The sequence below is a fragment of the Pelmatolapia mariae genome, linkage group LG7, assembly GCF_036321145.2.
Source record: "Pelmatolapia mariae isolate MD_Pm_ZW linkage group LG7, Pm_UMD_F_2, whole genome shotgun sequence".
Lineage (NCBI taxonomy): Eukaryota > Metazoa > Chordata > Actinopteri > Cichliformes > Cichlidae > Pelmatolapia > Pelmatolapia mariae.
The window spans coordinates 38336093-38352057 of record NC_086233.1 but is presented as its reverse complement, the minus strand read 5'-3'; the positions used below and the strand labels follow the sequence as shown (position 1 = coordinate 38352057).

General features: G+C 38.8%; 2 protein-coding genes across 4 annotated transcripts in view; one reads left to right on the top strand and one right to left on the bottom strand.

Annotated features, from left to right (window-relative positions):
- The window catches only part of LOC134631068 (synaptic vesicle glycoprotein 2B-like), a 44416-nt gene extending 41212 nt beyond the window's left edge, over positions 1-3204 (top strand). For all 3 annotated transcript variants that reach the window (XM_063479016.1, XM_063479017.1, XM_063479018.1), the window contains one exon: positions 336-3204. In XM_063479016.1, the coding sequence (XP_063335086.1) occupies positions 336-519 (184 nt within the window). In that variant the 3' untranslated portion in view covers positions 520-3204. The remainder of the gene's footprint in view (positions 1-335) is intronic.
- A 2601-nt stretch (positions 3205-5805) lies between these two features.
- Positions 5806-15965, bottom strand: part of LOC134631763 (aminopeptidase N-like) — a 31703-nt gene continuing 21543 nt past the window's right edge. Inside the window, exons 19-23 of the mRNA XM_063480314.1 lie at positions 12737-12847; positions 9759-9926; positions 7716-7856; positions 6056-6137; positions 5806-5970 (exon numbers count right to left, since the gene is read on the bottom strand). Of these exons, the coding sequence (XP_063336384.1) occupies positions 5806-5970; positions 6056-6137; positions 7716-7856; positions 9759-9926; positions 12737-12847 (667 nt within the window). The remainder of the gene's footprint in view (positions 5971-6055; positions 6138-7715; positions 7857-9758; positions 9927-12736; positions 12848-15965) is intronic.

Here is a 15965-nt window from a genome sequence, read left to right as displayed (position 1 = left end):
AACTAAAAACTGTATGTGAACTTTAAGTTTTGAGATCAAAAAGTTCCTGAACTCCACCTATTAAACCATAGATCAATAATTCAGTATTTATTTATTATTTATGTGATTCATCATTGGATCATTGTTCACATTTCTTTCTTTATTTTTTTTTAGGATGATTTATGTATAATATTGTTTATGTGTGAAAAAGATTGCACAGAAGTCTTGAAAAAACACAAAACCGTATTTTTTCTGTTTGGACATTAAAAATGTTAAGAAATGAAAAGTCCTGGTGACAGCTTTATTTTCAATAAGGCTGTTTCAAAATGTCATTCTGTTGTCATCTTTTCTCTTAGAGCAACAGCTTCTGGTGTGCTGAATGCTCTGTGTAAACTGGCTGCTGTTCTCGGCAGCTCCATCTTTGCCAGCTGTGTGGGAATCACCAAAGCCATCCCTATTCTACTATCCTTTACTGCGCTGGTGTGCGGCGGCCTTGTGGCCCTCAACCTGCCTGACACGCAACAGAAAATTCTCCAGTGAAGTGATATGAGCGTGCTGAGGTGGGAATGAGGGGGGGTAAGGAAGAGGCCAAAACACATCTACTTCTTGTTGGAGGCTAATGAGTTTACCTTGACTCTGAACTTGAAAAAAGACAAGACTTAGAACAACTCACAACTGTTCATTAGAACCGTTTTTTTCAGGTTGAAGGTTTTAGACCAGGAAAAAGCAGGTTTATGTTTTTCTGTATTTCTGTATGAGTCTTTATTGATGCCATGAATCCACTAAGGCAGTTGACATACTAACCATTTAATGATTTGTTATTGAATTACGTGGACAGATGTTTTTTGAATGTTTAAAGCACGCACTGTAATATATTCTGTGTTCCTACCACTATTTACATGCATGTCAGGGGGAAAAAAGTGTTATCTGTAATTTGCACCTTAAAAGTTTTTCCAACACTTTTAGGAAATAACCTGCTTGAAATCATGGGACAAAAAGTTGAATAAAGATTTTCCGATTTCAACAAACTCTACTTACAAACATGTAATCCAAACTGTTTACACCATGCCTTAAAGCTTATACATAGTGACTTCACATTTGTGACTACATGTGGTTAAAACTGTAGTGACTTGGGTAAGCTCTGTTATCAATATTTCATAGCTTAAAAATCTGCTTTGACACTCTAGTCTCCAAGTTAGTGTAAGATTATCAAACTACATATGTCAATAGCTTTTCTTTATACTAAATAAATAAGCTAGTCCTTGTAAACAGTGGCTAAATAACCTAGCTTAACAAACTAGCCCCAGACTGTAACAGATTTTATGTGATCAGTGTGATTAAATCACATACTTCTACATGTTAACGTCAAGATTAGGTTTTGATGACAGAAATGTGATGCTGTTGCTCTGTGAATTTTTGCAGGGGTGATCTCACCCATTCCAGTTCCCACGTGTCTTTATGTCTTGCAATGTTAATACTGTTCTAGTTTGGATTTTCACATATGATAATACTGCACTTGTCTGTATATGTCATCTGTAATACACAATCAGTTAATTTACTGGTGAGTCTTAGTTAAACTGAAAATATTAGCAACACAAGTGAAATCCCCTTTTCTGAAAGTTTATTTTGAGTTGTTTTGAACTGTTGGTGTCAGTTTTAAGGCAGTGGGATACGCGGATCACTATTTTCAAATATTTTTAACCAGATGTTTGACTGATTAATTGTGAAATAACCTTCAGATCAACCTCTTAACATCCAGTATATTATTGAAGAACCATCTAGGATTAGGGTCAAGGACAGGAGTAGACTTTGGTAACTTGCATGTTTTTTAAGAACTGTTGCCTCTTTGGCCCACCAACATCTGTAAACAGAATTAAGTGAATAACTGTATGGCACAAATGTATGCAACGTTATATGAAATGTAGTACCTTCCAGTTTCTGAAAATGTACTTGTTTATTATAAGGATAAAATACAGCCTTTAAAAATAACCCTCATCGTAAACTTGTTGTTTTTAAGAGATTAATCATTAACAAACAGTAATTGTGAGACTGGATGAAGCAGACAAATTTATTTTATTGACCTGCAGGACAGAGAACATTTGAACTTACATCCCCTAGGCTGAAGAAATACATAACCTTTAATAGGATCCTAACAAAGGATATATTGGTCATTCTGAAAATGTAATATTTAGGAAAATGGTTCTTCAAGCATTCTGCTTGGCAACCTCTTTGCACTAACCCCTTTTTTAAAAAAAATTGGATGACTGTTATTGTTGGATGGTCATTCTTGCAGCATCAATTCACCTGCAGTTTTTAACAGCTCATTGCAATTAACTGATATTGTCATGATCCTGGGTCTTATGACCCAGCAGTTTCAGTTTCTTGTGTTTTGTCATTTTATATTATGGTTGGAGTCCACCTTGTTAGTTTAAAGTTTAGTTCTAGTCCCTAGGTTGTTATGTTTAGCTTTTGGTTGTTAGATTTCCCCATGTCTTTGCTCCTGTGTTCCCAATGTGTATCTGTGTTCATATAGTTCTCAGTTCCTGTGGCTTGTTTCCCATTGTGTTTTATTCCATGTTTCCCCAGCCCATTATGCTCTCCCTATGCTCTCTCTCCCCTCCTGTCTGCCTCTCTGTGTCCTTCATGTGTTACGTTTAAGGTCCATGTCTTGGGTCAGTATTTTCAGTTCTGTGTCCTCCCTGTCTTGTTATGTGTAATTGTCCTCAGCTGTGCTCCCCGTGTGTTCCCACATCTCTCAATCCCCGTTTCTCAATATGCGTACTTGTGCGTACTTGCGTTCTCGTGTACTCGTGTACTCGTGATACGTCATCAGTCGGAGACCAAGTACTGTTCCAATTCGAAGTACGCATCAAGCCGAGAACGCGAAAAAGTCCCGGATGTGTTCTCGCTCCGCCCGTTTTATCGAGCATGCATCGGTGGTGACTTGTGTGGACTTGGTACAGCTAAATATCCCAGAATGCATTTCGTCCAAAACTCCCAGCACATCGTTTTCAAACCCCCCCCCCCCGGCTCGCGGTCTTCTCACTACTCAGGTTAAAGAAACCCCAGCAGCTGTCTATAGTATTGAGTGTCCACTAAAATAAAAATAGAAGCGTTCCAACATCTCACCTGCTTGTTTTTATTAAGGTATGTACACGTATGTACATGTACACTATTTTTATTAATAGAGGTTTCACTACTGAGGTTAAAAATGATATATAAGTCACTTAGATCACTTCTAAATGTTAATGTTTGGTTTATTTCAGTGTTTTATTTGTTCCTGAGTAAACCGGTTTGGCTGTGATTAAAGTTAAGCTTCATAACATGTTACTCACAGTTAAATTAAGAGGGGACAGCAGTAGAAACTCCGGACCTGTGACATCATCAGGTACGCTGGTGTTCCAATTGTACAAATCGCGAGTCCGTGCTCGCGTTCTCGGTGAGTCCGTACTCCCATGCGTTCTCGGCCAGTACGTACTTGCCGAGAATGCGAGTACGTACTCGCGTACTCGCGTACTTGAGAATTGAGAAACGGCCATTACCTTCTGTGTATTTATGTCAGAATCTCCCTCTGTTCCATGTTGCGTCATCCATCAGTGTTGTGTGCGTTTCCCCGTGGTTTTCTTGTGCCTCCCTGTGCCTTAGTTCATCCCAGTGTAGTTTTATATCGCCCTTTGCCATTCTGTTAATAAAGCTGTGTTTTGAATTTATCCCTGCGTGTCGTTAGTCCTGCGTTTGGGTCCTCTCCTGCCTGCACACAGCCGGTTCCTGACAGAGATGCTTATGATCAGTGAATATTGCAGTCACATTATTTAAAGTTAATAGAATATTTATCTGTGTATTGAAGTCCAATATTTTGTCTTTTTTGATGTTTCCGCATGAGTACTGTACTGGACTCTACTGGATTACTGTCATGGGCTGGGTCTTTTGACCCAGCATTTTGAGTTTCATGCCTTTTTGTATTATGATGTTGTTTGTATAGTTTAGGCTTCAGTTAGTTCTGTTTGAGTTCTCTATGTTTCCCTGTTTAGGTTCCTCCCACGTAGGTGTCTCCCCCACTATGTTGGTTATAGTGCCATGCCTTCAGCGTGTGAGTCTGTCATGTCCCTTGTGTTTAAGTCTCCCTCGCCCTTTGTGTGTCTCAGCGATGTCTTTGTCTCCTTTCGTGTCTCCCTCTGTCTCGTCTCCACCTCTTATTTACATGTTTCCCCTTGTCTCCCATTCCATCTGTCATGTGTGTTCTCCCTAGCCATCATGTTCTCTGTATTTGTTGCTTATTTATGTCCATGTCTCATCTCCAGTTTCTATTTCTCTATTGCCATGTCAAGTGCGTGTCTTGGTCTGCGTGTTTCCTGTTTTACTTTGACATTCTCGCGTCTTATGTTCAGTGTGTTCAGTTTGATTCAATTCAATTCAATTCAATTCAATTTTATTTATATAGCGCCAAATCACAACAAAAGTCGCCTCAAGGCGCTTTATATTGTACAGTAGATAGCACAATATTAAATACAAAGTTTGCTTCCTCCTGACTTGTTATTATGTTTATTCGTCCCAGCTGTGTTGCCCATGTGTTTCCTTTTCCCTCGTCACCCTCTTGTGTATTCCTGTCTGTATGAACTGTCATGCATTCATTGTCAAGTCGTCTGTTATGTTTATGCCATGTTATCAAGGTTTCACGCTTCCAGGTATTTACGAATTCTCACCAGGTTTATGGTTTTTCATGTTTACTTTCTTGTTTCCCCAGTTTAGGTTTTTGTTTAGTGTCGTATTGGTTTGCCTAGCCCTTTGTTTCATACTTTTTATCAAACACAATAAATGGCTTACTTTCAGTTAAAATTGTTCTATGCTGGGTCCTCAATTCTCTACTCCACACGGTCTGCCAGTGCAGACCCTGACAAAATCAATACAGTGGAGTACAAAATATATGTGACCAAAGCTGTGTACTTTTATTTTTCTCTCTCTGACCTGAAGACACTTTGTTAGGTAAAATCTAATCTGCTGGTTGATTTCTCTTTCTTACAATTTTCACCTTCCTAGTTATTTTTTTCACTCACACTTATTCTGGACTTAAAATGAATGAAGGCATTGAAATGAACAGCATTACAACAACATGTTGTGAGAGAAGGCAAATGTCACAGCAAATTTTGTCCTTCTCTGAATACACAGAAATCTTGCAGTGGAAAAAATATTGCTTATAAGAGGTTCCCTGCATCGGCTACTGAAAAAAGAAAATTGCTGTTCTAAGAGATTAATGAGACAGAAAGACAGACCTGAGGCAAAGACCCTATGGCCTGTATTTGTATAGCGCTTTACTTAGTCCCTATGGACCCCAAAGCGCTTTACACTACATTCAGTCATTCACCCATTCACACACTGGTGATGGCAAGCTACATTGTAGCCACAGCTGCCCTGGGCGCACTGACAGAGGCGAGTTTTGAAGTTTAAAAAAAGTAAGGAAGACTTGTTCACCATTAAAATCTTTGTCAGATCCCATAACACATCTATGAAATACATTTTTTAGTTTTGATGTCAGGACATCATCAAATCTGATATCTATCTAAAATAAAACGGGTAAAATGTTTTTACAGTTTGGTTACATTTTAGTTTATTTGCATTTGTCAGTCAGTTTAATAAAGGGATCATCTGAGTTTATTATTTATTAAAACACATCTCATATACAGTCAAATCAAATTTAATTTGGACAGACATCTTTCACTACATTTCACTACATTCATTTTTAACACTAATAGTTTATAAAATTGTCACTCTTTTTTTTCCAGAAAAAAACCAAAACACCAAATCGTTATATCTCCAAACACACCTTTGTTACTGCATCTGATCTCCGTTCTGACTGTTGAACCAGTTCAGGATTTCCTGTTTGTTTGTCTGCAGCCACTTGATGTTCATTCTGGTCCTCTCCAGGGCCTGATCTACAGCCAGTGTGGCAGAACCAAACCCTGTTGCACTGTGCGCCTCGACAAACTCCTTCAGCTGTGAGAGAAATCATAGGAAAAGACTTCAGACAAAAGCTTAACATTTAAAAATTGATTTTGTATTGTACCTAATGAATGTATACCTCCTGTAGTTCAGCAGGTGTGGAGAACCTCGCTGTTACCCCAGTGATCATAGAAGCAAAGGAGAAAGAGCCCACGCCATATCTGAAAGAACACGAGAATGCTTTATTTCACAGATTCTTGGAAGCTTTGATATGATGGTCTCGGCTTGCACACATAAAATTTGGCATATTTACAGTTGTGGTCAGAAATTAACATACATTCATGGGAATGAATATCATGGTTTATTTATGGTTTATTGTTTAGTTTTATTAAACCAAAGCCAAGTTACAACTGTATACATTATGATCATCAGTGTGGTAGGCAGGGAATAAACTGAAATGCAGGACTCCACAGACTAAACATAAACTTAAAGGCCAGCTTTACTGCTAGTAGTCAAACTCAAAAATACTAAATACTCAGGCACAGATGAAACCAGGAACGTGGAAACTAGGAAACACACAGGACGAGTGAACAAACAGCATGAGGAGAAATGAGGGAAACAAACTGAGGCAAATGGAGGACTAAAACAGACACAGGAGGTTACAAAGCAGACTAGATACACCTAGGGAACACACCTGAACAGAAACTAACTAATGAGACAGCAGGGAGAAAAGTGAACAGAATGAACACAAGACAGGGGACTGTTTAAATAAAACAGGAAACATAACACTGAGAAAGATATACAAACTTGACAGAAAAAAGGGAAAGAAACACGGAGACTAGGGAGAAAAGACCATCTGACACAACTAAACAGGGAGAGACCAGAAACCACAGAGACAGAACACAGAGACAACCAGACAGACATGCGGAAATAGAGAGGAATCAGAAAAGGGAACTAACGAACCTATAACAAAAGCTAGGCAAGGGCCTAAAGCATGAAATAACAAAACTCAAAAGCACAAAGGAACAAATGATAAAACAATTATCAATTCAGTTCAGTTTTATTTATATGGCACCAAATCACAACGAAAGTTGCCTTAAAGCACTTTATATTATAAGGTCGAAAAACTTCCTTTTAACAGGAAGAAACTTCTTGCAGAACCAGGTTAACGAAGGAGCTGAGCCTGGTCCATTTACTAGCACCAGTTGGGGTGAAGGGGGGAAGACGGGACAAAGACATGCTGTGGAAGAGTGCCACAGATTAAAATGGAGTGCTGGATAAACACACCTTGAGTGAAAAAGGTCACTGAAGAATCGGGATGGGTACCGGTATCTGGTGCCATTATGGCATTAGAGGAAATCCAAAGTAAATTCAAACTTGTATACCCTTTTTAAAAGTCATTATAGAGCTATGCTGTACAACCATTTCCTGGAAAAATAAAATTAATAGAAACCATCAAGAGCTGCAAATTACCATAATAATCATGCCCATGTAGACTTCTGACCACACCTGTACCAGCTCAGGTTTTGAACCCTCCTTTACTTGGCATATAACAATCCATTCTGACTTCAATTGACTGTATTAAAATATTCATTCAAGACTTAAACTGATGGTTGATAAATGCTTTCAGAATAAAAGAAGTGCTGATTATTATTTTGTCAATCAAAAAAGGGTAAAATTATATTTTAACAACCTTATGGTACTGTACTAAAATTCACACTCCATGTTGATGTTTTCTGTATTTTCAGTTATTGCTCCACCTCACACATGCAAATTATTTTTATCAGTGTGATACTAACTCTGTGAACATGTATTCCCAATGGTTTCTGACAAAGTCCCAAGCCAGCTTTTGTCCTGCTCTGTTGCTGGCGACAGATGTGATGACACTGGTGGCATCCTGCTTCCGGATGATAGTGGAGTTTAAAGTGTAAGACAGATACCTGTGAAAACAGTTAAAACAAGAAATGCAGTTACTAAAGCTCCTTCACCTATATTTATTCTTGGAGTCTCTGCTGTATCCACACTCAACTCAATGTTTCTTAAAGGTTTAAAGCTACAATAGATTGCAAAAATAGTTTCAGTTTTTATAATGAGTTCCTTTATAAGTTTTTTTTTTTTATGGGAGACAATACCGCTTTAAAAAAAACTGTTCTTTTCATTATATCAGTATGTTAATTCTAAGGCTTTATCCCAAGGGGCTGGCCAGGGCACAGCTCGAAAAAGGGACATGGGACTACCCTCCTGTAGGCCCACCATCCACAGGAGACGCCATGTGGGTTGGGTGCATTGTGTGGCGGGTGCCAGCCAAGGGTGGAGACCCTGGCAGACCGACCTCTGGCTACAGGGTCCGGTGAGGAGGATATGGAACGTCACCTCCCTGGTGGGGCTATAGGAAGCTGGACAGACCTGTGCACACAAATGTATAGTGACGGTGCGCTAGGAACACCTAGCAGAGGCCTTGGTCAGCAAGATCTTCAACTCTCACCTCTGGCAGAGCTTCGACAGCATTCCAAGGGATACTGGGCACACTCAGTCCGAATGGACCATGTTCAGCACCTCCAATGCTGAGGCTGCTGCACTGAGCTGTGGCCTGTCATGGTGGTAACCCCCGAAAAAGGGTGGCAGACAACAGAGGGGAAGGAAGCCATCAGGTTGAGGGAGTCAAGTCGGGCTTGGTTAGCCTGTGGGACTTTGGAGGCAGTCAACGGGTACTGGCAGGCAAAGCAGAATGCTGCTCAGGCAGTGAGTAAAGCAAAAATGTGGATGTGGGAGGAGCTCAGTGAGACCGTGGAAAAAGACTTTTGGACCGCCTCAAATCAATTCTGGCAAACCATTAGGTGACTCAGAAGGGGAAAGAGGTGCTCTACCAGCATTGTCCACAGTGTGGGTGGAGTGCTGCTGACTTCAAATGAGGATATCATTGGGTGGTGGAAGGAATACTTTTAAGAACCTCCTTAATCCCACTGACATGTCTTGCATTGAGGAAGCCGAGTCTGGGAATGAGGGAGACAGCTCATGCATAACTGTGGCAGTTAAACAATTCTTCGGTGGCAAGCCCCCTGAGGTGGATTAGTTTCAACCTGAGTTCCTGAAAGCTCAGGATGTTGTAGGGCTGCCTTAGTTGACACGCCTCTTCAATGTTGAGTCAATGATGTGTCAGTACCTCTGGACTGGCAGACCGGGGTGGTGGTTCCCATTTTCAACAATCTTTCAAGTGATGGGCCTGCCACACCAATAGTGTCAGAGTAAGTGTTGTATAGGTGAAGGCAGTCAGAAGGATACTGAGGGGCTAGGTCACTGAGGGACATGTAAGTTAGAAGAAGGCTCTTATAAGTAATGTGTGAACCCGTGGAGATTTTTAGGGTGGGGGTGATATCTTGTCAGAGCTTAGTGTGTGTTAGAAGCCTGAGAACCGAGTTCTGGAGACGCTGGAGACTGCCCAAGGCTTTGCCTAAAATTCTAAACACGATCACATTGCACCAATTCAGCAGGTGCTTACAAAGACAAAAATGAGGGTCTCTCCTACAAAGTCTGTGAGTGATGGCCAAAGTCATTACTCACTTAGTGACAAATGCCACTTTGAGGCAACAGTTGTAATTTGGCACTACATAAATAATATTGAAGTGAATTTAATGGTCATCAGGTGTAAAAAAAAAAAAAAATCTGCTTTGTTAAAAAATTTGTTAAAAAATTTGATTTGAGCCTGGAATTCCAGTGTTGAGTCCACAATTACACCCAGCAAATTCCCTGACTTGATTTATGGGCCACATAAGGGATTTTCTTACTGACTTGTTACATCACTATATGTTCCATTTATTTGTGCACAGGAAGGACACACATACCTGTTTAGCAGCTCTATGTTGTTTGTGCAGGCCAATGCAAACATGAGTTTGTTGGCCTCATTTGCTACAGAAGCAATCTTGAATTGTGACCATCCAAACTCCCACTCAGCCTCATCACCTGCTGCAATAGCACTGCAGTACACCACTGAACGCAGGTTGGGGTGGATCCTGAAAAGAAGGTTACAGTTAACACACTGCTGAGTAAGTATCTTAAAATACATTGTCACGAAATTAATATATTGTTAGTGCTTATTTAGTGCATATTGTTACTTGTTTTTAATATAGTCTAAAAGGGCCAACTCTGAGTAGAGTCTGAGCCAAAAAGTACTGACAGGAAACTGCCTGCTTTTGCAGAGCATATGAGGTGCAGACAGAAAGTGAAACTAAGTAGAGTGTTTGATCGAAACTTAAAGTGTGCGTGACGTCTAGAGGAAGTATGTATATATCAGGCTGGCTGCTGCTGCTTCAGACCTGAGCTGTGTGTACAGTCTCCTTTTCCGGAAATGTAAAATAGAGATCATTTTTTGAGTTAGACCACTTTGAGCCCAGTTTTTCTTCGCCGCCAAAAGAATGCAAAGAACTGAATTTAATAACATCCTCTTAAAAAGACTCGCTGTTAGACTCATTGATTCCTCACCAGTGCCTCCCAACCAGTCTAACCCAACTCGTCACAGTTGTCGACTAGTGAGTTGACATTTCCCATTAGAACTGATGGCAAAAATGGCGTGTACTTCTACTTACTAGCCTTTAGACACCACATATTACTGAAGCTGAGGAAGCCATTCTGAGGCTGATGAACAAGAGCTAAGGTAAAGGCTAAACTAACCCCATATCCGGTCCTTTAAAAAGCCAAAAAGATTATCTCTTGCGGACATTTTCCCAGAGTTGTGCACATCACAATATTCGAAAAATACACACTTAAAACTGCACACTCTCTCAAGAGCTACTCATACTTGCTGCCACTCAATATGGTGAATTATTTAAATTTGAATGATTTCAGAGTTATTTAACTTGGTTTATTTTTAAACTCAGAGTTTGTTGAACCTACTTCCTTGAATTTTGTCCACATGCAGCAGAGTGACTGACTTTTCAGGAAAAGCTGGCCACTCGCATCTGTTGGTTCATTAATATTTGCCTCTTTGGATGATCTGAACTCAATTGCAAGAGGGCATTTACCGTCTCCTTTTTTATGTTTTTGAATATTTATCAGTGATTCATTTATTCTTCATTGAGAAATTCATCCTATGCAAAAGAAAAAGACTGACATCACACAATCACAAGTCACAAGATCGCAAGAGGATTCTGCTATATTTACAATCTCTGAAAGCTCTGAATGACATCCTCAAAATGCAAAAAGAGCTTTTGTACTCTGCTGCCAGAGATGCTGATTACAAAACTAATAGTTTCAAGTCTGTTATGCTGCTCTGCTGTTATCTGGGAACATGCAACCAAACCCTGGTCCAATAAAAAACATTCTCAGACCAGCAGATTTTAAAAATAGATTAGGTCTTTGCCTTTTACATTTTAATGTTAGAAGTTTTGTCCCTAAAACTGACATGATAAATATCTACATTATCACAACTGATAATAATATCATGGTTCTATCAGAGATGCAGTTTAAAAAGTTAATGCCCAATTGTGTGATTGTAATTGATAGCTACAATATTTACAAATCCAGTTGTTCTAGTATAAGTGATGGAGATGTAATATGTTAAACCACAATTTTGTGGATGCTTACTAAATGCTTTTTATTAAAAAACAAGCAAGTGTTTGGCACTCTGAATTGCTTGCTGTTAAAGTGAATACATCCAAGCATCTTTACTTTACTGTTGCAGGCTGTAATAGGTTTCATCAGCTAGAAATATAGGTGTATGGGTAAATATAATGGTACTATTGCGGATAGGACATTTAATTAAGATCTTTATATCATTTAGTTCATTTTTGCCTTGGACAAGAAGCAGTACTGTGCAGCTGTTTGTTGATATGTCCAAGGCATTTGATTCAGTTGAATATGACCTGCTCTTAGGCTGACTCGGTGATATTGGTTTGAGTAATGGGAATTGGGTAGTTCAGGTTCAAAATTCAATTTTAAGCTTTGTTTTATTTTCTATTTTTATTAATAATATTGGGAATACTATGTTGGCAGTTACACTACACCTTAATGTAAATAAGACAGCAGTTGGTTAGTTCTATTGTGAGTCAGGCTGTTAAAGAGCTTGGGGCTGCCTTCCAACTGCTGCAGGCATTACTGCACGGTTTAAAGTTTCTCTTAATACTAAGAATGTGTGCATTGTGTGGAAACAATGCACATGGAAACAAAGCTAGCATTACCAAGTTAACAGGCTAATTCTTTTCAGTTAGACTAAAAATAAATGTTTAAGATGGCTCATATAAATATTGTGTTTTTGAAAAGGTCCTGGAAATGTGTGCTTTTTGCCTTGATAATCTCTATGGCAGGGGTCTCGAACTCCAGTCCTCAAGGGGGCCTGTCCTGAAACTTTTCCATGTGTCCGTGCTGCAACACAAGTGAATACAATTAGTAGGTCATTAGCAAGACTATAGAACTTGAATGCATGCTGAGGTGGCAATTCAGCCATTTGATTCATGTTACAGCAGCTCATGAGTGAATGAACATGGTGCAATAAAAGTAACTTCAGAAGTACATTTTCCCAAACAAATATTTACATTTACTTAAATTTACTTGAGTAGGGTTAGGGGTTGCCACTTCAGCATGCAGTCAAGTTCTTTAGAATCTTGCTAATGACCTACTACTCTTATTCACATGTTTTGCAACAGGGACACATGGAAAAGTTTCAAGACACCGGCCCTCGAAGACTGGAGTTCGAGACCCCTGCTCTATGGATTATGCCATATATGAATTTCCTTGTTGCCCAGAATTTCTACAATGTAAAAAAAACAAAAAAAAAAACTCTCATTAAAGCACAGTGATTGAAAAGTAGTTTATAAAGTTGACCCACATATTTTGTTGAGGTTCCTCCATCCATTTTTTGAACCATGTGGTTGTCAAGCTATTGCATTCTGGTACCCCACTCCTGCACGCCATACGAATGGCATTCTCCTGGTTATATCTGCAAAAGAGACAGGCATCGTTATATCTGAAACATCAGCAGTGTTGGGCAAGTTACTTTGAAAAAGTAATTAATTATAGTTACTTGTTACTTCTTCAAAAAAGTAACTGAGTTAGTAACTGAGTTACAAGATTTTTAAAAGTAATTAATTACTTGAAAAGTAACTATTGCGTTACTTAAAAAAAAAAAAATCTTTAACCCTCTGGGGTCCAGGGTATAATTGGCTATTTTTAACTACTTTTGATGTTTCCTCTACATTACACCTTTAAAAACTATTTACTTTGCCTTGTTTGGTATCGTTCTTTTCAGCACAACCTCACGTGTCTGAATTTACAGTTAAGTTTTCATTTTGACATACTGTATTAACACAATTGATCTAAACATACAAAAAACATAAAATCCGAGTAGAAAGTTACATTTTTTACTGTAACAACCACAAACATGTTTAATGAATCATATTTCATAACTTTAAATGCAAATATAAATTGTCAATTTTAAAATCATATGCACAAGTTCTGCAAACAACAAAGTTATTTGCAGCCATTTACCTTTTACCCCTTTTTTTATAATCATTTCAAACTATTTACAGAACAAATTATTTGTGCCACTCCAAATATTTCTGTCCACTGTATAGGAGAACATCAGCAGGTGTTATCACTCCTCCTGTTTTTTACCTGGAGACAGCAGTCGCCTCATTGTCCTGACACACAACACAAAACTATCCACAACATTACACACTAACTACACAAGACAACACATTAACTACACACTCCAAACACGTTAACGTTATAAATCTCTCACATCTCAAAACTCGCTCTCTCTCTTTTCTGCTGTCTTTCTTTCTCTCTCTCTCTCTCTCTCTCTCTCTCTCTCTCTCTCTCTCTCTCGCTGTCACTCCTAAAACCTCTCCCTCTTCCTAAACAACCAAATGTCATGTTGCCATATCATTTTTTGATTGGTCGACATGGTACATTTTCCCACCAAAACGAACGGGCTGTTTTTTTTTAATTTTCTGGTCATAAGCACAGAGTGCTTGCTAGCGCTGTCCTTAGACAGTAAACGTGACGAAACTATTGAGGAAAAACGCCGCGTATATATTGTTTATCATGACTCTGGTTTTACGTGGGCTATCAACACAATTTAAAAACTGGTATATGTCACCTTGTTGCTTTGTCTTTAAGTGGTCTTGTGATTGGCTTACCACGACTACTTTATTCTTCCTCAGTCAAACAGCAGCGCTCATGCGATTGTTTTGCCCCTTAGCTCCAGGTGTTGTGCCAAAAAGTGATGGTCGGGCAGAAAGTGATTGCCACCCGTGGGAGCGCGCACAGCTGCTTGAACTGCTTAGTAACGCCGTTACTTGTAACGCCGTTATTCCCATCACTGAACATCAGCATTTTAATTGTAGTCACACAGAAAAATGTATGTATACTAAGATCAAAGTTGGTGAAGTTGTGTGTCTTGTAGAAATTTTTGGCTGTTTCCCTTTATGTCTTTCCATCTTCCTCTTTACTGATTTAAGACTAGATACAATCAGTTAAAGGTAAAAAAAAAATCCCAGAAACAACTGCTGGTGTCGATAGTGTCAGGGGCTGGGTCTGTGAGCCAGCGTTTTTGAGTTTATTTTGTATTTTTTGATTTTTCTTATGTTAGATTGCCATAATATAAAGTTCTTATGGTATTATTTAGTTAGAGTTTTCTTTCATCTCCATGAATTATGAGTCTTTTCCTGTCCTCTGTATAGTCTGTCTTGTCCTCTGTGTTTTACTTTCTGTTATGCCAGTGCTTGATTCTCTCCCTATGTTCTATGTCTCTGCAGGTATTTCATGTCTGCGTGTTCCATGTTTTAATTGTCAAGCTTGTGTTGTCATGTCTGCGTTCCATGCTGTTTCCTGTTTTATTGTGATAATCCCTGTCCTGTGCGCAGTGTGTCTAATTTTGCTTCCCCTTGTCTCGTTAGGTCTGATTTGTCCCAGCTGTGTTCCCACTGGTTCCCCATCCTCTCCTTACCCTTCTGTGTATTTAAGTCCTCTGTCTTCCTCTGTTCAGTGTTGGGTTATCTCTTTGTCTGGCTACATGTTTCTGTGAGTTTCGGCTCTTCATGTCTCAGGTTTTTCCCTCAAGCTCCTGTTCAGGTTCATGTCCTGTTTATCTCATGTTTTTGCTCAGGCCACGCTCATGTCACAGTTTTCATTTTTTAGTTTCTCCCAGTTTAGGTTTTAATTCTCGGCCCCTGTTCACCTTGCTTTGTGCTGATGTTTGTTAGCCAAATAAACTGCTGACTTTTTGTTACACTTAGTTTCCTCTCCTCCGTGTCTGCTTTTGGGACCGCTTCTAAAACTCATCGGTCGCTCAGCTATGACGTATAGACTAATAACTATTTTATATTCCCAGGTTCTTCTTATTAACTTAAGTGAATTTTTCTTTTTCTCTTTGTCTTCATAAAACTAGAGTCAGTTTCAGAGACACATTGGACTGCTGTAAAGTAGTGTATATAGCCCATCACCTCCTTTATGGGTAAGCCAATCTACACAAAACTTAACATAACCACTGTCAAAAGTGTCAATTCTTTTGATTTTCATATAGATTGTTTATCTCATAATTAGTTTCACGTGTTTCATTCGATGTGCATTGCCTGTATGGTCACCAAAATTTGTATCCACCATGGAATTTTCTTTGAACAGCACTAAATAAGGAATGAAGACTTTGAAAAAGCACTGAAATCTTAGCAAATTACTAGCTTTTTGCTAATATAAAGATAGGCTAGATAAAAAAAAAAAAAAATTAATTTCATGAAATTGTTCTTATATAGCACTTGTCCACTCTACTTGAGCACTCAAAGCACTTTATACAACATGTCTCAATCACCTATTCACACACATTCATACAAGCATTTTTTCTAACTGATTTCTATACCATATAATATATATATATTTGTTTTACAAAAGGACAAGAGAGCTAAGAGTCTTGCCACAAGAGTGATGCTCAAACTGAATGCCCTATGTGTGCAAAAGACTGCACGTTCACAAATATAAATAAATATTGGCAAAGTTTTTTCTTTCAATTTAGTTCTGTAGTTTGATGGCATTAAAGCTGGAATAAGCAACACACGTAAAAA